Here is a 23,218-nt window from a genome sequence, read left to right on the forward strand (position 1 = left end):
AATTTAATTACCCTTTCGTTAACGAGAATCTCTATTAAGAAATTATATTTACTATTATTAATAAATATGTAATAGTTATACTTTATTTAAATACCTTCAGTATTACTAAATTCTTTAATAAAAGGTTTTGAATAATTAATAGAATACTTTATTTTACTACTCTTATAATTAAAAGTAATATTAATATAGCTTTTTACCATCTACTTTATATACTTAATACGTATCTTAAACCGTTAGAACGCGTTTTAGTATATTTTCCAATTAATTACCCTATCCTCCTCCTTATTTTCTTATACCTATAAAGTGAATTTATTTACTTACTTCTTATATTTATCGCGCAAAAATCCCTTACCTATCTTTTAAATCCTTATAAACCCCTTCTTATAAAATATTTTAATTAATTTAATAAATTTATAGTAGGCCTCTATAGATTAATTATACGTCGAATTCTATTTTTTTAATTTAATTATTAGTATTCCTAATTTAGTATTAGATATACGAGACCGCTTATGTATTTTATATACGATTTTTACCGCGTTGTTATTATTCTTATTATCGAAGGTTATAGGCCCCGTTAATATATTAGGCGGATTAATAATATTAAAAAATTTAATAACGTTAGAGAAAATAAGATTACTAGGGAAATTGTATTTTATATAGTCGTTAATAACCTCCTATACGGTACGTAAAGGGGACGATAAACGAAGTATAAACTCTAGCGTGGTTATAGCGTATATATATATTATAATAATAATTATAATTACTATAGGGAGAGGTACGCTAGTACTAATATTATTAATAAATGGTATGAACTATAATGAGGAATCCCTATATTATTAAAAATATTATTAGGAATACCTATACTATTAGGCTCTATATTAGGGGTTATACTAGGACTTCCTATATTATAAGGGTTTATACTATTATAACGGCTAGTAGTAGTATTATTAGGAATACTAAGAAGGCTTATATTAAGAATTATATTAATTATTGTTGGAAGGTATCGATCGACGAGTGGATACGGTACGAAGGTACAGTCGATACGGCTATGTGGAGCGTTCAAAGTGGAATAGAATAATATGTAGAATATAAGGAATAGTAGTAGATTAGTCGAAAAATCGATAATTATTTTAAATACATTTTTTTCCCCTTTCCTCGAAGGAAGCCCTCTTCAAATAGACTTTTTGGATCAATGAGTCATCGAGTGACAAAACCGTTTGTACCTTTGGAATTGTTATTTTCTGATAATTCTAACGGTAGTCTGGTTATTCTTATACGTCAGCTGTAGAATCCGGAATTTGAATCCGAATTCAAAAGTTTTCTCGGATTTCTTTCTTCACTTCTACTCCATATAGTCGTCATATAACGAAACCGTTTATACGGTCAGAAACGTTATATTCCGATCTTTCTAATAGAGTTACGTATGACCTCGTTTGACTAACGTTGAGGCCGGAATTCGACTACGAACGTCGAGGTCTAAATTTTCCTCCGGATTCTATTCAAGGTTGATCCCTATTACAAATCAGACCTTTCTTCCAGACCAGAATTTTTCTCCGGTTATAAGAATAGTATTTATATATAAGAATATAAATTTTATTTTTATACTTATATATTATTATTTAAGCCCGTAAATCCATTATAAGTCTATTATTATTATTATATATATATTAAGTTTATAATAACTAACAATTATATTACTTAGTGGGCTACTAATTCTAGTCTAAATACTAGCTTATCGTCGTCGTTATCGTTAATATTAATATATAGTAATTTATATTATAGCGGTCAAACGTAGAGTTTTAATACTATACTAGAATTACGTTATTAATAACCCTTATTAATAATCCATCTTCGCTATAGTTATGTAGTCCTATAGAGTGGCTTGAGTATTCTAATATATTATACTATATTGGGGATGGCTGGGTTTTTATGGTTCCACACACTAAGATTACGGTACAAAGGCCAACCCCCTGCAATGGATCCACCACCTTCGCTGGTATCTTTTCCAATAGACTTGCACACTTTCTGCGTTGCGTGCACGCGAGCCGATCAGGCCCTTGAGCCTCAAGAAACGCAAAAGCGCATTTCTAGCGCATGCGGTGCCTCGCCCATGACAGAATTGATGAGACCTTACGCTGTAATTTTTGCGGGTCGGACGGGCCAACTGGGTCTCATCAATTTTGTCAGGGACGAGGGTGCATCGCAGTTGCATGCAGGCCGTTAATCTGTTACCTAATGGCCTGCCGTTCAGCACCCATGGCAGGCCAAACATGTTGCGCCTTCAGCGACCGTGGTGTGTCACACGGCAAGTGACGGGACTCCTGGAAGCTGGAAGCCAATGGTGACAAGAATGCCTGGCCTGTCGTGACACCCACCTGGTCTTGACGACTGGTGGTGACAAGACACCGCTTGTAATAAAGCTGTCAGTCACAGAAGAGCTCGCAAGATGCAAAAGAAATCACACAATGACGCTGTGGTCCACATCTTGTTGTTTTCGTTATGTTTCATGAACTCAGTGACTCCTCTTCACGTTCGAAGATGGGCCGTTGCGGGGCTATGAGTTGGTGAAGGTCAGGGCCAGACTGTGCGACTGTGGTCGACCGTCAACCACGTCGTTGATGGGGATATGGGGTGCGTACCCGACGGCATCAGTGGAAATTGCCAGTCCCCAAACTTACGATAATTGCTGCGGTTCATCGACAGAGCTATACACTCAGTTAGGTACGCATCAACGGCGTACCAAACTTTGCCCCCATTGCTTGAGAGCTGCCGTAACACAAGATCTGGTGTCACGAATAGCTTCAAGCTCACACTTTCATGTTCCCCGGACGACGGAGGTGGAGGCGGAGGCGGAAACGGACACGGTCCGACAGGCCGCTTGCTGCCGCATTCCCTCTGGAGACACGGTGACACCGCTCACCAGGCCCAGGATTACCAGAAGAAGTTTTCCATTCCATCGAACACCGAACAGTCGGTGAAACCTCACCTTGCTCACCCGGTCGGTTACAAATGGCCCGTTTCAAGCACCGGGGCCTCTGTAGTTACGCTGGACGCACCAGACCCGTGCGCTGTTCGTTAGCCCTGTACCTGCGTCGAATCGGCTGTCCGTCCGTGGCCGAACGGTGCCTGAACATCGGCGGATAGCCGAAACCAGACTGCAAAGAGGAATTTCGGAGTCGGCCGACGACTGTGCGTGCAGCGTCGTGCAGGGCCCAGCGATGGAGCGCGCCGAGAAATTCTCCGCAGAAACGTAAGGGAAACATGGGGCCGCCGGGGTGCGTGACCGGGGGTGACGGGGCTAGCGGGTCCAGACAACCGGATGCGGTTTTCCATGGGCTGAGGGGCGTGAGGCTTCCAACGACATGTCTTGGAAGACGATCCGATGCTGTGCGCTGTTGCGCAAAGGCTACATAGCTAGTATGAAAATGCTACGTGGTTAGTATAAACCCACTTTTATCGCTGAATAAGCTCAGCCCAGCCGCCCAACCGCCTAGCCGCGCTAGTATACTGTATACATCGCTACCTAACTGCTGCTGTCGTTGCGCGCTCTCTATTAACGATAGTTAATCTTATACAATTGAATAAAATTATCGCGAAACCTTACCTTAATATTCAGTAACTGTTTATACTAATTATCTATTGTTTTTATTATTATTTCGTATAATATCCTCGACCTCGTAGTATTATACCCGCCCGTCGTACGTCGCGTATTCGCCTAAGTAAATTAAATTCCTAACCTAACCAACCAAAATAACTAACGCTAACGGGACTTAATTAGTGCTCCCTAACCAAAATACCTTCGAATCCAAAAAATCCGTCTCAAATAATTACCCCTAATAGGAGTACGACCCTTCTTACTAAATTATAGTCGCTATTAATCCGCCGCCGCCCCCGCGAGAGAATACAATTACCGTAGTCCCTTAGCGAGCACGCTATTAAATAACGGTCTCTAGTACTAACAAAGTTTCTAATACTAGCGAGGTCTCTAGTACTAGCCCGGCTATTATTTATTTCATTTAATTACAATAATAAAATTGCTATTTTCGATTCCTTATAAAATTACGCTATATAATAAAGCTTTATAATTATATTACGAGGCAATATTAAAAATAAAAAGAAGGGACACGAAAGCGCTATTATATATATTAATTATTATTATATATATAGCCGTACTTATATATCTAACGGGCAAGGCGTTCGAAATACCGCTTTGAAGTGTATCGATTGCTTATACCGAGCAAAAACTGTATTGTAGAAAAGGTAAGGCAACTAGTAATTTATTAAAAAAATTAATAATTACTATACTTATAACTTTAATATAGCTAACTTCGCTAGTAACGCTGTTTATCGATAATAGGTTCGTTGTAATTATAAAAAGGCTATTAACGTCGCTATTGAGAGGTTGTTTGGAATCGCCAGGATAACCGCGCGTTAAATTGCTTATTATCTAAGTGGTACTTTAAACGATAAATTAAACGAAGAAAACGCTACCGCTATCCAATGCCCTGACTGTAATAATTTAGTAGTAGAACTACGTAGCCTTCGAATCTCTATTATAGCTAAAGAAGTATTGAATATTTAATAATATATTCGACGGGTAAAGTATAGTCTTTATACTTTGACTAAAATACTTATCGACCTATTAGAGTAATATAACAACCTTTATAGCATTGAGCACTTTATTAATTACAATTCTCGCTTCCCTAACGAATAAAGGGTTATACCAATATTCTAGACTTTCGATTAATATATAGAGATATAGAAGAAGAACCCATATACTTACTAATCAATAATGTATATAAAATATTATTACTCTTATTAATTCAATTACTCTTATAGGGTTTATTAATTAACTTCTTTTTTTTCCTTATAAGTTAACTGCTTTAACCTTTCCCTTCTTAATATAATTAGCGTCGATATATTAAGCTATAATTTTAATATAGCTTTCAATTTCTCGAGTGGGGAGAGGTAAGAAGACTTCGAATAGTAGTTTAACTACTTTAAGAAACTTCAAAAGGATTACGGGATTCTTAATCCCGTAGTGCTTATTACCGACTTTAGTAGAGGGTTTAAGAAAGCTGGTATCACTACCTACCCAATGGTACCATATGAATTATATATATAATATATTATAAAGAACGTGAATTATTATATTAAGAAGAAATAGGTTTAATTAAATGGCGTTAAGTTAGCCCCGGCTGCTAATATACTAAATTTCCCGCTAATTGCCTAGGACTTAGATAGTAATAGCCCTAATCTTCTATTTTATATTGCCCCCGTCGCTAATGAGGTTAATCATAATAACAATAATTATATTAATAATAACCTAAAAGAAGACGACCCAAAAAAGGTCAATAATACTACTGCTGCTAATCGCCTTACTTAATAACCTAACGATAAGTAAGGAATTCGTAAAGTAATTAACGAATTAGTAATTAAAATTATCGCTCTACGTAGCTATGTACATAATGTACTAATATTTAATCCTACTCGTTAATTCTATTTAGATTTATACGAGGGCTTCCAAGTTGCCTAGAAGTAAGTAATTTATACTAACGATAAGGATTACTTTAAAAGAGTATAGTATTTTATAATTTATAAATTTAAACGATAAATTCGTACGTATTTAATACCTTCCTTCCTCTCTATAATAAATAATATACTTTTTTTGCCTAACCTTTTTTTTTACTGCTAAATTAATTAACAACTTCTCTCGTTTTATTATAATCCTCTTCGTTTACCTTTATAAGTATTACTTCCTATAGATCGACAAGTATAGTAATTACGTAATTTCGAAGTTTAAGAACTATAGTATTAGGATAACTAATAGAATCGAATTTGTATATAGGGCTATTAAACGCCTCCTTAAAAACCGTCTTTCCTCTTTAAGAGAAAGTCTAACCATACGGTTATTATTATCTATCCGTACGGTACCCCACTTTTCTTCCTCACTTCTAACCCGAACCCTATCGCCGCGCCCCTTTCGTTAAAGTACCTCAACGCATTCGCAGCCCAGAACAACGCATTTACTCTCCCGACAGCGTATTCGTAGCCCAGAACAGCCTATTCGCTCACCCGGAATAGCTTATTCGCTCGCCCGACCGCGCATTCGCAACTCCCAATTGAAAAGCGATTGAGATAACGATTCAGACAGCGATTGAAATAGCGATTAGATTGAAATAGCGATTGAAACAGCGATTTAAAATGACAATTGAAAAAAGACGAATGCGGTGAATTTGAATGCGATGCAATGGAATGCGATGCAATTGGATGCGATGTAATTTCTGTTGGGGGATTAAATACATTGTCGGAGGAGCTAATACGCTATTCCGGGTTGCGAATACGCTATTCTAGGCTGCGAATGCACTATTGGAATCAAAAGGTACATATAGTCTATTAGAAGGGCGAGAAGGTTAGGGAAATATATGAGCGAAAACGTGGGGTACCGTACGAATAGATAATAATGACCATACGGTTAGACTTTCTTCTCTTCAAACCAACTATACGAATATATATAGTCTACTTGCTGCTCTTAAAGAGAAGTCTTTAAATTACGATATACTATAGCGCAGTAAACGTATTTATAAAAATATAAAAGAATAGGGATATTTAATTATTTGGTATTAAAAGTGGCGCTATATACCTTCAAGCTTATATAGTATTAATATTACTATATTTATAATAATTAGTTTAGAAATCTACGTTAAAACCTAGATGCCAACTATAAAAAGGTATTTACGATTTAGTATAACTTACTATATAAATATTTTATATTAAAGCTATTATAAATAGATCCGCCATTAGTATTGGCTATAGAGGATATAAATATGTACTAGTAGTTAAAATTAAACAACGGTACTAGGTTAACCGAGGTTGAACGGCGTACTTATATAATTTAAAACCCTACTACCTTACCTAGCCGCGGAAAGTAAACGGTTATCCCTAACCTAAATTTTATAAATTATATACGTAAAATATCGGAACGAAACTTTATAAACCCGGAAATTTATAAGCTACGAAATCTAAAGGGTAATTAAGGCCTTACTTAACCTATTGCTACCGCACCCGCTACTACTATACTTATTAACTACAACCGGTATAATAATCGCTGTATATTCTCTTACAATAAACCGCCCCGCTGGGTAATATAGTAAAAGGTATAGAAAGGAGGGAGGAGAGGGGGTATATAAAGGGGGAGTACGTAGAGGACGTTGTATACCTGTAATAATATTACTTAAAATAATTTAAATTGTACTATTATAGAGGTGATTGCAAATATAGTTAAAGTAATTATAATACAATTAATTCCAATTCTAATTCCCTCTCTAATACCCCTGCGGTCGACTCCAACTCCCTCGCCCTTACCTTTTTACCTTCTAACTCTCTTATAGAGAGCTCTAGCGCCCTCTCCATCTCCTTATCCCTAAATTTAGTAATAAAAGCGGCCATTAGAATTTCTTATCCTTAATTTAGGCAGTTACTAGAATTAATATAAGGATTGGGTACTAAATATAGCTAAATTTAAGGGTTGTATACTTACCCGGCTAGAAATAAGGGAAATTCTTATAATTCGTATTGCAAATTATTATACTAGGCCAATTAATTCTATTATTACTTAGGCACTTCCTAGAGTCCTAGACCTTCTCGCTCCTCTTCCATCTAATTAATTATAATATAATTTACAAAACTATATTATACTAATAATATAATATAACTAAATCCCTATAGCTATAATACTACCTCTAATACTTATATAGGGTGGAGGGTAGGTACTAAGGGATTTGAGTAGGAAGACATATCTCTAACTGCCTCCCTAATAGTACTTATACAGCAAGTATTAAAATTAGAGTAGGTACGTATACTTTAAGTAGTAAATGCAGCAATAAGGCTAGTATAGGGAATAGTAGTATTACTAGTAACTACAATATTAACCGCCTCAATAGTAGATAATTAACTGGATTAATGACTTTGAATAACTTTACATAAAAAAATGACACTAACAGCGTAGATTTGGCGATGCGCGGGCATCGATTATGTGGCCTCAGTTGCACGCGGTGTGCTGGGCGGCTGGGCTGGGCTTACTCAGCGATAAAAGTGGGTTTATATTAGCCACGTAGCATTTTCATACTAGCCATGTAGCCTTTGCGGCGCTGTTGAGGCTTGAGCTGTGAAGCAGAAGCTTGAAAGTGAAGATCTCGTCGCGGGAGGGTTTGGTCTTGTCCGATGAGATGCATTGAGGCTCTTGTAGCTCCTGAGGCTCAAAAGCTTGAGCAACGGATTTGCGCATGAGATGGTGAGACATCACGAACTTGTAGGAAACTCGGACCAGTCGTTCATCTTGTTGTTGAAAGATTCGAAACATGGAAATGACGAAACAAACCAACGGATGTAGCAAAACCCACAACCCGTTACGAATCGAAATTCACGATCGAGATCGAAAATCGCAAAAGTGGAAGTGAGAAAGAACTCTTCAAACCAGATGACCACCGTCTCCCTGTTCGTCTCCCTGTTCTCGTTACTACGGTGCTCCAACGACCTGTCTCACCGCGACCCTCACCGTTGCTGAAAGTTCAGGAAACAGCACAAGTGGATTTTTCAGTGGATCAGCCCCGTCGTTGGGCTTTTCAAACAATCAACTTTTACACGATTTTTCAGGCCCTAAAAAGCAGCTTTGTTTCGTGGGCTGCGAGCTCCCTGCCAGGAACGAGTGCACGGGTTGAGGGTTCCCAGTCCGGTTGGCAGCTCGGTAGGGCGCGGTAGGGCGCGGTAGGGCAGAGACGAACAAGCCTTTTTTTAAATGAAAGTTTCACGAATCAGGAACCAGAGCAGGGAAAAGAATAATTTCAGGGGGCTTCCTCGCCGTCGCCGTTCGCGAGGTCCGTGTTTTTGTTTTTGTTAGTGCAGCAAGGGTGAAAAGGGCGCGCTTGTTTAAGCCGAGGGTAACCGAAAGGATCTCGAAAAAAGTCCATGTGTTCGGCTCAAGCAAAAACCCACAATTTTCGATTGATTTCAACGACATCCGATGTCCCTGACATGGCAACAGGGCAAGAAAAGGGGCCAACAAAACAAAAGACCCATCTCCATCAAGCGAGAAGGCCTGGATGCTACGCTAACTGCTCACTTGCTGTCACGGTTTCCAGAATTCCAGGTGTGCAAAATGAGGATCGACTGAGGTTTTGTCAACCTGTTGGTAGCGAGGTGCACGTGTGTGACTGGATGAAGATGAGAGGTAAAAGTACATGCACCAAGACGCGGGGAACCTGCCACTGTATCCCTCTGGGCACCGTGCCTACAATGCCTACCAATGTACCTGCAAGTCCTTTGTAGATGTACCTGCTGTCCGCCAGTAGGTACCTGCTACCTGTGTCCTCAGTAGTAGGTATCGTAAGGTGCCACCCTGTAACCTGTCAAGTGCCACTATGGGAGGTGCTGACACTGTCGGCGTTGAGCCGCAAGCCGCAGATGCAAAAGCCGCAGAGCCGCAAGGGAAGCCCGCCGCAAGACCGCAACCGTCGAACCGAACACCGCAACTTCATTGCGACTGCAAGGTACCTACACGCACATGACAACCGCCAGCATGAGACATTTCTGCAGACGAGCTCGTGTCCCGATTCGTAACTTACACGCCTTCCATGGCTGGGAGCGAAGGTCATCGCGATCCAACGTTATACTGAACAAGTTTTCTAGATCAAGTTTCTTTCAGCCACCGACGATACCCGACGTCCGCCACCAACGACGACCGCCAAGCAGGACAAGCTTGCCAACGACAGCCAACGGGTGATTGACCCGAAGGTGCACTATGCCTGAGCCGAGTGAGATGCAACTGAAAGCCGGTTGTAGCTGAGCAAGCTGGACAGCTGGAATCGCCTCATCTATAACGCCGCTGGATTTGGTTTGCCACCGGACGCCAGCTGGAAGATTCTTCGTCCTGTGGTTTGGTTTCTTTGATTGCTTGTGGTGAACACTCAGTTGGTGTCAGACAGGTACATTAGCGGTGGATTACGCTGCGTTGGATCGCGACCGAAGCGCTGGGTATCATGGCATTCATACTTTCCAAGGATATGAGCTACTGCTCATCGTGGGAATACTTTCAAGTGAAAGCGGACCTTGACGGCCTGGCTCACTTTTTAGTGGCGCCGTGCGTGGCGTGTCTCAGACTTTTCTCCATGTCGATTGCGTTTATGTTATCAGCTGCCTTGCCCATCTGCACTGGGATCCCATAATATTCCCCTCGAACATGAAGTCGAGTTGTTGGTCTTACCCCATCCATGGTCATCTTCCAATACCTTGTAGGAAAGGAGGGATAATGGTCATAGGAGGAGAAGCCATCGTGGCTGTCGAGCGTGTTGTTGGTGCGTCACCCACACCACGTCTCGCACATGACGGGTGATGGTTTTCCGTCGGTATTGAACTTTCCGGGCAGTAGGTGCTTCAAAGGAACTCTCAGTCTCCCACACACCCTCTTCGAAGACATCCGGCGGGCTTAGAGGCTCGCATCTCGGTGTTGACCGGAGGCGCTTATGCTTTAAGCTGCACTTGTTAACTGCCCTCGCTTACGATTCATCCGTATGCGAGAAGCACATCGGACGCCGGAAAATGAATCGAAGTGCAGTTTTCCCTGACCGCCGGCATGCATATATGTCGTTTGCGGACGTCGACACTCGACGGTGGCTCTCGGCCTCTCGATCTGCATGACTGAAGTGCCATGGTGGGGTGGCTCCCTTTTACCTCCACGCCCGACGGTTCGACGGAGATGCCACCGTCCAATTCATGTCTGATGTGAACTCCTGAGAAATGCTGGTGGTATGTAGGTAGATTTGCGTGTAAATATGTCCAAATGCTTTGCTGTTGCCGTAGAATCTTCCGGGACTTACGCCCCTCAGCGACTCCCTTCTTTTTTTTCCACCTGCGACTCGTACCACTTGCCCGATAGCATCCAATTACCTACACCAGGGCCAGACCCGAACTGAACGGATAAACCATGACCAAAACAATATACTCCAAGACACCCAATGCGATGACCCCTATGCTCCTGGGATGCTGCTCTATACTGACGACGACAAGGTAGATATACCTTGGGTATCGATGCGCTCAATCCGAGCTCAACAGCTCCTTGATATCCTCGATCCTCTGCATCTTCTTCTCTTCGTCGGACATCATCCCCAGCGATGTTGCTCTGCAGTCAGGTCAGTATTTTAACCCCTTCCCCTCATCAAGTCACGGAAACGGGACAAACTCACATAAACTTCTTCCTCTCCTGCACCCGCAACATCCTCATTTCCACACTCTGTTTCACAATAAACCGATAAACCCTCACCTCATCCTCCTGCCCCATGCGATGGACACGATCAATCGCCTGCGCCTCTACCGCGAAGGACCACCACGGGTCCATCATGTACACCCTCTTCGCACTTGTCAAGTTCAACCCAACACCTCCCGCTTTTAGACTCAGCAAGAGGACGCAGAACTTGTTGGTAGATTGAAACTCGGAAAGCACGGCGGCGCGGGCCTTCTGGGACATGGACCCGTCCAGCCGGAGGAAGGAGATTTTGTGTCGCGTGAGGGCGGAGGAGATTAGAGTGAGGAAGGATGTGAACTGGGAAATTACTAGGGATTTCATTTTCGGGTGCTCCTGGCGCAAGGCGCGGAGGTGGGAGATTAGAGCGACGATTTTGGCGCTGGAGTCATTGGCCCCGACGCGTTGGAGGCTGATTCGTGGTTCGGGACTTGCGCCCGGAGTAGAGGGTGTCTCCGGGTCATCATCGTGGCGGATGACTTCGAAGATGTCGCGGATGTTGATGTGCTCGCGACACTGGAAACACCGTGGTACCTCGTTACGGTCGGTTTGGTGTTTGATGTAATCGAGCAGACATTTCTTGCACGCAGAGTGCCAGCATCCTGTCACGGCCTGGTCGATCATTGGCTCTTCGGCGCAGATGGGGCATTCGTTGACTGCTTCGTCCCGGATCTGCTTGAGAACGTGGGCGCCGAAGTTGTTGGTTTTTGAGGCGTCGTCTGTGGTGGCGGTGAAGCGCTCGATGAGAGATTGGAGGTCCATGTCGTCTGCTAATCCTGCCGCGACGTCAGCGGCCATATTGACTTCCTCCTCATCAGCGAGGATCTCCTGGTTGCGGACCAGCAAAGGGTGACAGCACGATTGACGGAGCCGCAAGATCTGCGCAAAGATGGATGTGAAAGCTTTCATCACTGTGCCGGCCTGCATGTTATCGAAGAACGTCCGCTTGGCGCGGTTAAAGACGTAGTCGTAGACTGCCCTCTCAGGCTCGGAGAGCTCGATGTCGACGATCTCGATGTGTTTGGGCGGAAGTGGAACAAGGAATTGGCCGTCAGGGGTCTTCATGTCTTTGGTGCGACGCATGACGAGCGGTTCGAGGACGGTTTGGACGACGTCTAACGCGCGTACAAAGTTCTTGGACTCAAAGGGGACGGTAATGAAGGTCCGCCAGAAGGAAAAGTTGTTCCATGGCTCGACTCGCAGGAAGCGGACAAGGCTGAAGAGGTCTTCGAGGCGGTTGACGATGGGGGTTCCGGTGAGGACCCAGCGGTGTTCGGCGGCGATTTCGTAACAAGCTCGGGAAGTCTTGGCTTGGCGGTTCTTGATATTATGTGCTTCGTCCAGGATGACGCGGAAGAAGTTGAGGGAGAAGAGACCGCGGCTGTTGAGTCTGTCTCCATTCTTGGTAGTGAATTGGGTAAACTCGGAGAGGACGACTCCATAGCTGGTGATGATCACGTCTGGAGCGTTGGCCGCGTTGGCTTCGCAGCACAAGGTCAGTAGATCGACATTCTTCTCCGCCCCGTAGTACATCATGGTCTTGATGGTGCCCTCCTTCGAAGCATTCTCAGCTTCGCTTTGCCATTGCGCTAGCAAGGACATGGGGGCAACGACAAGTGTTGTACATGGAGCGTCAACTGTAGTCTTCTGTCCAGAGACTGCTGGTAGACGTGGGAGGTTGTTGACGGAGGTAGGACCAGCCTCTCGAGCCCTAATGGCTACTTCGGATCTGTGCGAATGGATCAGGGAAAGCATTTGGATGGTTTTGCCTGTATTACACGACTGTTAGCTGAGATCAATGCCAAAACCGAGATAAGGACAAAGGCAGACGTACCAAGGCCCATCTCATCAGCCAAGATTCCACCAAGACAGTGCTGCTCTTGCTTGGGGAAGTCAAGAGACAGATCGCCAGAGTACGGGTTGACGTAGAAGCAGGGTTGGCCAGGAACCACAGGTAGGTCCTTGTCGTCATGGTCCTTGATCGGCCAGGTATACTCTTCCCATAAGGGGTGCATGGATGTTTCGCGGCCTTCTGTTCGCTGGTTCTTCTCCTTGGCCAGCATCCAGTACAGCGATTGCTTCTGGTATGGACGCAAGGCCATGGCGAAGGTGTCAGCTGGTTCAGCCTCGGGGGTGCTAAAGTCGAACGACTGGGCCTTCTTGTAAAGCGCATCGAGTTGGTCTTGTTCGAGCTCCTGGCCCTCTTCGGCCTCTTCTGAGGGAGAAGCTGACCCGTTATTGTTGTCCCCGGCCTTGGCCTTGTCCATCGCCTTCTTCTCGGCAGAATCTGCTGCTTCAAGCAGGTCTTTCCTGGCGTCTTTGGCGGCAGCGGCATTTCCTCGAGAGGGGACCATATTGATCTCTTGGAACAGTCTCACAAGCGCAACTTGCCTCAATCGGAGGTCCTTCTCTTCTGTTGTCTCGTCTTTCTCGTGAAACCCGGCGGCCCTGTTGTCGGCTAGTTGGAAGGTTCTCCCGAAGAAGGCTGCTCGGAGCATGTAGCACTTGAGTTGTAAAAAGACGGTCTCGTTCGTTCGTAGACGCTCGGGCGCATAGACGCAAATGCCTTCGAACCTGCAGATGTTCTGGTCTATCAGTGTTGACACCCAGTTGGCTGTGTCTTTGGCTAGACGACCAAGTTCTCTGCCGCTGGCGTCGGTGAAACGGACTATCACATCGACACGTTTGGCAGCTGCCGCGCTAACTCGTGGCATGGACTGCGGGGTCCCAGGCTTGATTTGCCCTTTCCTTGCGACGGTGGGTGGTTGGATCTTTTGGCGCTCAATCTTGACAATATCACCGTGTCTAATGAGGCCTGTCCCGCTCCTTGTAGCCCATCCCTCAACACCAAATGCGCCGACATAGCGGGCCTCTGGCATTGATGGGAGAACCTTGGGCTCCCCTGCTTGTGTTCTCGATTGTGTTTGTGGTTGGGCTTGAGCTTGCGACCGCAATCGTGCGTGTGGTGTCGATGCTTTCTTCGGAGACTGACCTACTACAATCAGGGGCGAATGCGAGTTGACCCTGACTGGAGGCGCCCGGTGTAGCTTCTTCCATGTTCCATCCAGGTACATATTGACAGCTCTTTCGATATCGTTGCCGCAGTTCTTGCTTATGACTTGGAGGACATCGGTCGCAACTTTTTCGCCAACAAAGGCTTCGAATGTATCTTTGTCGAACGCCAGCTGGGGGGACTCGACCACTGGGGGTGTCACATCTTGCGGTGTCGCGACTGGAGTATCGATATCTTTCAAGACATATCCTCTCCTGGGATCTGGCTTTTGCATTTCGTCGAGAAAGGGAGCACATAGCTTCATAGCATGGGGCGTTAATGTGCCATCGTCTGTGAAGAATCTCGGGGGTTCCTCGTCGTCGTCCGCATCTTTGGAGATTCGTGACTTTACTTCTTCGTTTGGATCTTGAAGGAGTTTCTTCCTGGGTGGTGAACTCGGCGGAGCACTGAATTGAGGAGACGAGCTGGGGCCGGCAACGACATCGTCCGAGTCAACTTGGTCGGCCATGAACCGGCGCTTCTTGGAGGGGGGCTCGTTGGTGAAGTCCATGGTGTCCCTTGTGTTTCCAGTTGTTGAAGGTGTTGTTCAGCCCATGGGGACAGCTTAAGAACCGATAGTAGACTGCTGATTAGGTGCCGCTGGTGTACAATATCAAACAGTGACGAAGCAATTCAGTCAGCAACTGTAACCGAATACATCGGGTGTTGCGCCGGGAGACGCGACTGTGCTGTGGCAACCCGTGAATTCTGGCGTGTCATTGTTCCCACCTTCCCGCTGTCAGGTGATTACGCGCCACTTCAAAGGACAAGGAGCTTGGGCCACCTAGGCCATTTAATGCCATCATTGCTAACCATAAAGGGTCTGGAGCTACTAACCTAACATCCGCTAAATCATAGCGCTGTGATGCTGAGGGGCACGGCGTGACATCGTCCAATTGTCGAATCAATGTCGTCGTCGGCCTGTCTTCCTCCCGCTGCCGAGGTTGTCTTGTCTCTCGTTACAGAGATGTGACCTTTGTTGTAACAGCGGGGAAAACAGTACCGCTTCTTCTGCCATGATATCCTCTCGATCAGTTAGCCATGGCCTGAGGCGGGCACCTCTACGGCCGCGTCTTCGTCTCCAGCCTCACCCGTTCAAGCCTTGCCTCCCCGGACGAAGCCTCGCGACCATCACTGACGTCGACGTCGAGAAGGCCCGTCAGTACTGTGAGAACCAGTTCAAGTCTGTCCCTGTCCTCTCGTCCCATAGGCATTCATCCGCTAACTCTTCTCTCCCCCAGACATGGCGACTACGAAGCCTTCCTCCTCCGACAATTCGTCCCTTCTTCCTCCCGGAACGCCTACAATGCTCTCCGTACATTGAACCTCGAACTCGCCCGCCTCCCCGAGACCGTCTCCAACCCGACCATCGCACGTATGCGCATGTCCTTCTGGCGGGAAACCGTGAACAGCGTCTTCGCCGGCAACCCCCCACGCGAGCCCATTTCCATCCTCCTCCACCAAGCCATCCAAGACCTCAAAGCCCGCGCCGGCCCCAGCAGTGCCAGCTCTCTCAAGTTCTGGCTCCTACGCCTGATCAACACGCGCGAGCAACACATGGAAAACAGGCCGTTTGTCAGCCTTACTTCGCTGGAGGACTACGCCGAGAACACTTACGCGACGCTGATGTACATGACCCTCGCTTCCATGCCTCTGCGATCGGTACACATGGATCATCTAGCTAGTCACATCGGCAAGGCGTGCGGTATTGTAGCCACACTACGCGGTATTCCCGTTCTGGCCGCTCCGTCGCAGCCTATTCAGGGTCCGGCGGGGAGCGTGGGCAATACCCGGCCTCCTGCCCTGTTACTACCCCTCGATGTGATGGCCGAGGTGGGAGTTAGAGAGGAGGACGTCTTCCGCCGCGGACCCAACGCCGAGGGACTACAGGATGCCGTGTTCAAGGTCGCTACGAGGGCCAATGACCACTTAATCACGGCGAGAGAGATGTTGAAGAACTTGAAGGCTGGGGAAGAGGTGGGACATGATTATGAACATGAGGGAGAACAGGAGCATGCCTACTCGAGCGGCGGAACTGACACAACACAAGCCGATATCAAGAGGGGGTTTGGGGTGCTGCTGGAAGCAGTGCCGGCTGCCGATTACTTGGAACGGTTGGAGAAGGTTGACTTTGACCCGTTCAAGGTCAAGGCGAGCTGGAAGCTTCCTTGGAGGTTGTGGCGTGCTCTGAAGACACAGCAAATTTGAGTCCGCTGTGTGTGCCGGATCTGAGGCTAACGAGCTACAATTGAGATTCGTTCTTCCATCCCGTTTCTTACTCTTAGTGCCGACGTTCGTGATGACACAGGATCGATCTCGATCAGGACCGCGAGGGTACACTCCGTTGCTATCCCTTAGCCCGGTTATCATGAACAGGCAAAAGTCAGCAATCGTCGACTGCATCAACCCAAGTCTTCTTGTCCCTTCTAAATGGCACAAAGCGTCCTTGAGGCAAAGTTCTGGCATGATTTCTGTAGGACCATCGCACCACAAAAGAGGCACATGACCACTTCGCAGAGGGTGGCAGTCGAAAGCACAACATCCAATACCAACATCGATATTGCTTGCAATCTGGGGCAGAGAGACCACTTTACAAGAGCGTTCCGTGTGGTGTGTTCTGGCCGGGCCTGAATAGCGACAACACGGGTAACGGCTACACTTTAGCCTAAGCAAAATCTGACAGCAAATACCATCGTTCCCGATCGGCTTCTAAAACAACGAGCGGCTCCGCGGCTGGTTCTACCGTCAAAGGATGCCCATTGCAGGGCTGACATCTCTCTAGTAGCTCTAGTCGCTCTCGCCCAGATCTCGCCAAGAATCGTCGACAGGGAGCAGAGCCGGATCAACAAGTTCCGATGCGTCTGCTTCATCCATGGTCCATACAAACTCTTGTTTCAACCTCATCAGGCCAAGCCGCCAAGGTGCCCAGAGCTTGGGATGACTGCTGAACAAGCTCATCACTCTTGGCATATGTGAAGGAAGCGTCTGTAGGCTGATATGTTAGCCGGACCAATCACTGGCGAACTTCCACATCCTGCTCACCTCCGAGTCTCTGATCTGCAACGACTTCCTACAGTAACACAATCCTCCGCATCCCGAAGATTTGGTCACCCTCCGCATCATGCTCCCCACAAAGTCAAAGACGGCCGAGACGGCTCAGTGATTAATCCCCGGGGGGCTTGATGCCGTGTTCCCGCATTATCACCCCCGCAATTCAATATCCCCAGGCGTGGAAGTTGGAAGGGACTGGTGTCAGTTCCATTTCCTGAAGTCTCGTGGGTGCCACAACGGGAAAAAGCAGAAACAGCTCCGGTAGGTCAATGCCCTTCATGACCAGTTCGACACAATGAGGCTGTGACCAAGCTATATCAAGTCTACGGGACTGCCCTCCGTCCTTTTCCAGGCTCCAGACCTGGTCGTCCCATCCCACTGAACAGGATTCCGCCCGGATCCAGTACATCGTCTACCATGTGGCTCCCCCTCATCCTCCTTACTGCCACGGCAGCTCCCATCCTCGCCAACCCACTAACCTCTCCTCTCAACAAACGCGCCGCCATCGACGACTGCCTCAAATCCGCCGGCGTCCCGGCTGATGCGCAAGGCTCATCTGATTGGCGCGCCGACGTCAATCCCTTCAACCAGCGTCTTCCCTACACGCCGGTAGCTATTGCCGTCCCCACCACCGTCGAACACATCCGAGGCGCCGTCTCTTGTGCCGCAAAGCTGGGAATCAAAGTCACCCCCAAGTCAGGAGGGCACAGTTATGCCTCGTTTGGTCTGGGCGGAGAGAACGGGCATCTGGTCGTGGAGTTGGATCGCATGTCGAAGGTGACGCTGGATAAGACGACAAATATCGCAGATGTTCAAGCGGGAGCGAGACTGGGGCATGTGGCGACGGAGCTGTATAAACAGGGCAAGAGGGGTTTCTCGCATGGGACTTGTCCTGGGTACGTTTTCTTCTCATGTACACCTATTTCTCGGCCCGTCCGGTGCTAACTATGAGGGAAACAGAGTCGGAGTAGGAGGCCACTCCCTCCACGGCGGCTTCGGCTTCTCTTCGCACACCTACGGTCTTGCAGTAGACTGGATCGCCGCCGCCACCGTCGTTCTGGCCAACAGCACCGTGGTAACCGCCTCGCCCACCGAGAACCCGGACCTCTTCTGGGCTTTGCGCGGCGCCGGGTCCAACTTTGGCATTGTGGCTTCCTTCAAGTTCAACACCTTCGCTGCGCCCTCGCAAGTGACGGCGTTCCAGATTAACTTGCCCTGGAACTCAGCGTCGTCGATCGCATCCGGCTGGGGGAAACTCCAGGATTGGTTAGCGGCGGGCAATATGCCCAAGGAGATGAACATGAGGGTCTTCGGCTCGCCAAGTCAGACGCAACTGCAGGGCTTGTACCATGGCAGTAGCTCGGCGCTGAGGACGGCTGTGCAGCCGTTGCTGAGCACTCTGGGAGCGAGCTTGAGCAATGCACAGCAGTACGATTGGCTGGGGGCGTTTACTTACTATACCTACGGCGGTACGGTCGATGTTACGCATCCTTATAATACCGTAGGTCTTCCCCCCTTTCTTCCTTCTCCCCTCCAGCAACTAACCCCATCCTAGGTCGAAACCTTCTACTCCAAATCCCTCGTCACCACCGCCCTCCCCTCCGCTGCTCTGAACTCCGTCGCCAACTACTGGATCAACACCGCCAAGCGTGTCTCGCGCGACTGGTTCATCATCATCGACATGCACGGCGGTCCCAAGTCAGCCATCACCTCTTCCACCACCAACTCGGCCAACTACACCAGCTCCTACGCCTACCGCGCCCCTGAATACCTCTTCCTTTACGAACTCTACGACCGCGTAAACTATGGCAGCTATCCCAGCAATGGATTCAGCTTCCTGGATGGATGGGTCAAGAGCTTCACGGATAATATGAAGCAGGAGCAGTGGGGGATGTATATCAACTATGCGGATCCGACGATGAAGAGGGCGGAGGCGGTGGGCAATTATTATCGTGGTAGCCTTAGCAGGCTGCAGCAGATGAAGGCGCAGTATGATCCGAACGAGGTTTTTTACTACCCGCAGAGCGTTGAGCCAAGGAAGTAAGCTGGGACAGGAAGTAAGCTGGGACGCGAAGATGGGAGGGGAATACAGGAGAGGGAGGGAGGATATAGGTTTGTGGGAGAGTATCGGCGCAGGGTGACGGAGTGAATGGGGTAAAGGGATCTCTGTTGAGTCCTTGAGCTAGTGGGCGTGTATAGCAGGCAAGTGCAGCGTCAAAGAAAGATCCTTCACAATTGCCCATCTTGCCCTTGACGGGTCGTTGCTCCACTTCCCCCTGAACACGTTTGTTTACATTCGTTACAACGGCCGATGGCGATAACGGCCGGTCGAGGTAACCACATACCGCTTTCCGTCACGTCACTTAACTTGGAAGGACTGTAGTAGCTCGGCAGTTGCCGTATGATCGAGCCTCTTGAAGTTCCAAACCGGAAGGTCGATAAATGGAACAACCCCGTCGGGGAGGAGCCATTGGCGACGTCCTGCCATTAACGACGGGAGGTCAGAAACTGAAGAGATTCCAGCCTACGTCTTTAGCAACAAAGCATATTGCTTTACGCACCCCAGAGGAGATTTGTCATCGTTGGCTCGGCCTTAACTCGGACGAGGCAGGAACGACTCTCTCGCATCGCACGTCATCGATCGCGACTGAACTTCCTCTATTCATCACAACGACACTCAATTTTCTCTTTCTGAACAACGCCAAGGCAACCAAACAAAATGTCGAAACTCAGCATTAACGACAAGATCAAGCTAAACAGCGGATATGAGATCCCTCAATTGGGTTTTGGTGTATGTAATTACTGAGTGAACCATCACACTGAGCCCCTTGTCATCAACGCCTTCATCTGCCCATGCGACTAACGCTTCTGCGCTTTGCAGGTCTACCAAACGTAAGACGCCCGAGATCAAGCTGTTTGCAAGCCTGCCATCCTAATCCCTCTCCAGTCCCGCAAATGAAGTAGACACAATCGTCCAAGAAGCCTTCAAAGTCGGCTACCGCCATGTTCGTCCCGGCCCCCTCCCTCCCTCCCTTCCCCTATCCCCTTTCCCCTTTCCCCTTTCCCGTTTTGCTCCCTATCCCATTCTACCCTCCCCTCCACCCCCAAGCTAACCTCCTTTCCGTTGGCAGGTCGACTCCGCCTCCGCCTACCGCAACGAAGCCGGCTGCGGCGCCGCTATCCTCCGCCCCACCATCCCCCGCTCCCAAATCTTCTTCACCTCCAAAGTTGGCCCCAAACACATCTCCTACAACGCAGCAAAACGCATCATCGCCGAATCCCTCGCCAAAACTGGGCTCGAGTACATCGATCTCATGCTCCTGCATGCTCCCTACGGCGGATCCGTCAACCGGAAGGGCGCCTGGCTTGCCCTCGTCGAAGCTGTTGAAGAAGGGAAGATCCGGTCCATTGGTGTCTCCAATTACGGTGCCCACCATCTTGACGAATTGGAACAGCACATCAAAGAGCTGGAAGAGGAAAGGGGCGGGCCCGGCAAGGGAGGAGTGATAAGTGTAGGGCAGTGGGAGGTCCATCCATGGTGTCCCCGCAAGGATATCGTCGAGTGGTGTCGCAAACGCAACGTTGTCGTTGAAGCGTATGCTCCCATCGTCAGAGGGGAGAGGTTCGGTGAGCCCGGGCTGAAGAGACTCGCGGAGAAGTACGGGAAGACCGAGGCGCAGGTGCTTGTGAGGTGGAGTCTCCAGAAGGGGTATTTGCCGCTGCCGAAGAGTGTGAGGGCGGAGAGGATCAAGGAGAATGCGGATGTGTATGACTTTGAACTGAGCGAGGGGGAGGTGAAGGGACTGGAGACGGAGGAGTATAGCCCGGTGTGTTGGGACCCGACGACAAGTGAGTTGGATAACTACAGTGGGCAGGAGGAGGTTTAAGGGGATGGAGACCGGCTTACAGACAAGATGGAAGGGGTAGAGGTATGTCCTGCTTTGCTCAAGATGTTGGTTTCTGACTTTAGAGGCACCTAGAGGTACCTCTTGTGCCTCAATCTCGTGCTCTCTGCTAGAGCGTGACTTCCCGCACCCTCCCTTTTGTCTTCGCGCACCCTATGACTGCTGACATCAAAGCACTTCGTTTTTAGATGTAAGTTCTGGTCTCCCCAATGTCCTCAACATTGCAACTTCATATATATCATCCTCCAAGGGTTGAATGACCGCCCTGCCTGGGCTGGCATCACACCCTCGTAGCACACTCGAGAAGACCCTTATCGGCAGGCTTCAAACCCTCGGTTCATCCCAGCATCTTGGCGCCACTCGCCAACAAAGCCCACAGCTCCTCCCTCGGCCCTCCAGCATCCAACACTTCTCTTCCTCTCTCAACGATTGACCCAACCATCAACGCACCAGCAACAAACGACACCGCAACCTCAATCCCCCCCACCGCTTCGTTCGCCGTCAAACTCCCAGGCGGCTGTCTAAACTCGATCGTCCCCCGGACATTTCCGCCCCCAGTCCCCGAGGGAATACCAAACCCCGGCTTTTCCCTAGCCACCTGCCCAGCAGTAACACCCAGCAAGCCCGTCAAATCCCACTTGTACACTTTTCCCCTCACGAAGTCTTCCCTTCGGCCATTAGCCCTTCCATAAGCAGAATCAGCAGGGAACAGGTTCATCACTTCGATGATCCTAGCTGCAGATCCAGTTGTAGCGGCAGCGTCGATGATCCCCAAGGCTTCTCCCGTCGACAAGCCTCTCAAGGCGGGGTTTGACCTGTTGCTCTGGCACCAGTATGCAGAACTACCACGGCGGTTTGCAGGGAAGAGGGAGTCCAAAGCTGGCTCGAAGTAGAGGATGCATTTTGAGAGAGAGGCGAGTTCCGTTGGGGAGAAGGTTGGGACACAGGAGATATGGATGTGGGTTGAGCAGTGCTCGGAAGGAGTGATAATGAAGTTGGATGAGAGAGTTGAGAAGATCTTGGAGAGTTCTTCAACCCATTGAGAACGAAATGAGGCATCGTAAATGGGGGAGACGAGTTCGATGCCAACTTTACGGAGGAGTGTCAGTCATGACTGGAAGCCTGGAATTTGAGGAGGGAAAGGGGGGTCTGCAGAGAAGATGTAGGAAAAGACTGACAGAGGTTCTTGCCCGGTTGGCTGGGAATGGTGATCTCTTGAGTGATGGACCATTCACGGTAGTTGGAAGGAACGGTTTTGTCGTTGGAATTGTTGACGTGATTGGGGATACCGGCTTTGACAAGGCTTTTGCCGAGATCTTCGGCGAGGGAAGTCCATGTGGAGTGCTTTTTACGACTGCCGAGGAGAAGTTCGATTTCGACTCCGAAGTGGAAGGTACCTCTATGGGCAGTGCTCATTGTCACTGAAGGAAGGTGCTACGGGGTTTGTGGCTTGGTTTTGGAGTCGTGGCGATTATAAATTGCTAATGAAGTCTTTCGGTAGTGACTTCCTTGCCTGTGATAGTTGGGATGCCAATGGTCAACCTTGGATGCCTTAAACGTTCTCGTCATGTTGCTATATATCCATGCCACGCTTTTATACGAATTCCATCCGCTCTTTGCATTGACGCCTTTTGTCATCGAGTCCCTTCCTCCCCTCACGTCATCGACAGCTTGCGGGCGCCTAACATCATCTCATCGTTTGTTTCATAAACAACATCATCTCTAAAACTGATGGCTATGAGGTTGAGGAACATGATACAACTGTCAAAATAGAACTCTTCCGATGGGGTCGGCGTCTCGCCCATCGAGATAGCGGGAACTGATAGCGAGGCTGTTAGGAGATCAATCTTGGCGAACACGGCGGCCCCCCTTTGTCAGTCCATGTTTCTTACCAGGAAAAGAGATTCTGAATAC

General features: G+C 47.9%; 5 protein-coding genes across 5 annotated transcripts; 3 read left to right on the top strand and 2 right to left on the bottom strand.

The window, feature by feature from the left end:
• Positions 1 to 10,790: 10,790 nt before the first annotated feature.
• B0H65DRAFT_481853 (DNA repair protein rad-5) lies at positions 10,791 to 15,060 on the bottom strand. The gene is made up of 3 exons (XM_062827644.1): positions 13,131 to 15,060; positions 11,241 to 13,065; positions 10,791 to 11,176 (listed from the first exon to the last, which is right to left on the bottom strand). Exons 1-3 carry the CDS (start codon positions 14,857 to 14,859, stop codon positions 11,092 to 11,094), a joined length of 3,639 nt encoding a protein of 1,212 aa, XP_062676614.1. The 5' UTR covers positions 14,860 to 15,060; the 3' UTR covers positions 10,791 to 11,091.
• A 304-nt stretch (positions 15,061 to 15,364) lies between these two features.
• On the top strand, positions 15,365 to 16,556 carry B0H65DRAFT_437388 (Squalene/phytoene synthase; the record flags this gene model as incomplete). The annotated part of the gene is made up of 2 exons (XM_062825306.1): positions 15,365 to 15,531; positions 15,590 to 16,556. The coding sequence occupies 2 exons, from the start codon at positions 15,365 to 15,367 to the stop codon at positions 16,554 to 16,556; spliced, it is 1,134 nt and encodes a 377-aa protein (XP_062676615.1).
• Positions 16,557 to 17,517: 961 nt separating this feature from the next.
• B0H65DRAFT_83477 (uncharacterized protein) lies at positions 17,518 to 19,642 on the top strand. The gene is made up of 3 exons (XM_062831470.1): positions 17,518 to 18,295; positions 18,360 to 18,900; positions 18,955 to 19,642. The coding sequence occupies exons 1-3, from the start codon at positions 17,817 to 17,819 to the stop codon at positions 19,441 to 19,443; spliced, it is 1,509 nt and encodes a 502-aa protein (XP_062676616.1). The 5' UTR covers positions 17,518 to 17,816; the 3' UTR covers positions 19,444 to 19,642.
• A 380-nt stretch (positions 19,643 to 20,022) lies between these two features.
• Positions 20,023 to 21,464, top strand: B0H65DRAFT_83445 (NADP-dependent oxidoreductase domain-containing protein). The gene is made up of 4 exons (XM_062831469.1): positions 20,023 to 20,190; positions 20,281 to 20,291; positions 20,347 to 20,404; positions 20,531 to 21,464. Exons 1-4 carry the CDS (start codon positions 20,119 to 20,121, stop codon positions 21,284 to 21,286), a joined length of 897 nt encoding a protein of 298 aa, XP_062676617.1. The 5' UTR covers positions 20,023 to 20,118; the 3' UTR covers positions 21,287 to 21,464.
• B0H65DRAFT_83599 (putative amidoligase enzyme-domain-containing protein) lies at positions 21,464 to 22,917 on the bottom strand. The gene is made up of 2 exons (XM_062831471.1): positions 22,483 to 22,917; positions 21,464 to 22,393 (listed from the first exon to the last, which is right to left on the bottom strand). The coding sequence occupies exons 1-2, from the start codon at positions 22,718 to 22,720 to the stop codon at positions 21,642 to 21,644; spliced, it is 990 nt and encodes a 329-aa protein (XP_062676618.1). The 5' UTR covers positions 22,721 to 22,917; the 3' UTR covers positions 21,464 to 21,641.
• Positions 22,918 to 23,218: the final 301 nt, after the last annotated feature.

The sequence above is a fragment of the Neurospora tetraspora genome (assembly GCF_033439725.1).
Source record: "Neurospora tetraspora strain CBS 560.94 chromosome Unknown B0H65scaffold_11, whole genome shotgun sequence".
Taxonomy (NCBI): domain Eukaryota; kingdom Fungi; phylum Ascomycota; class Sordariomycetes; order Sordariales; family Sordariaceae; genus Neurospora; species Neurospora tetraspora.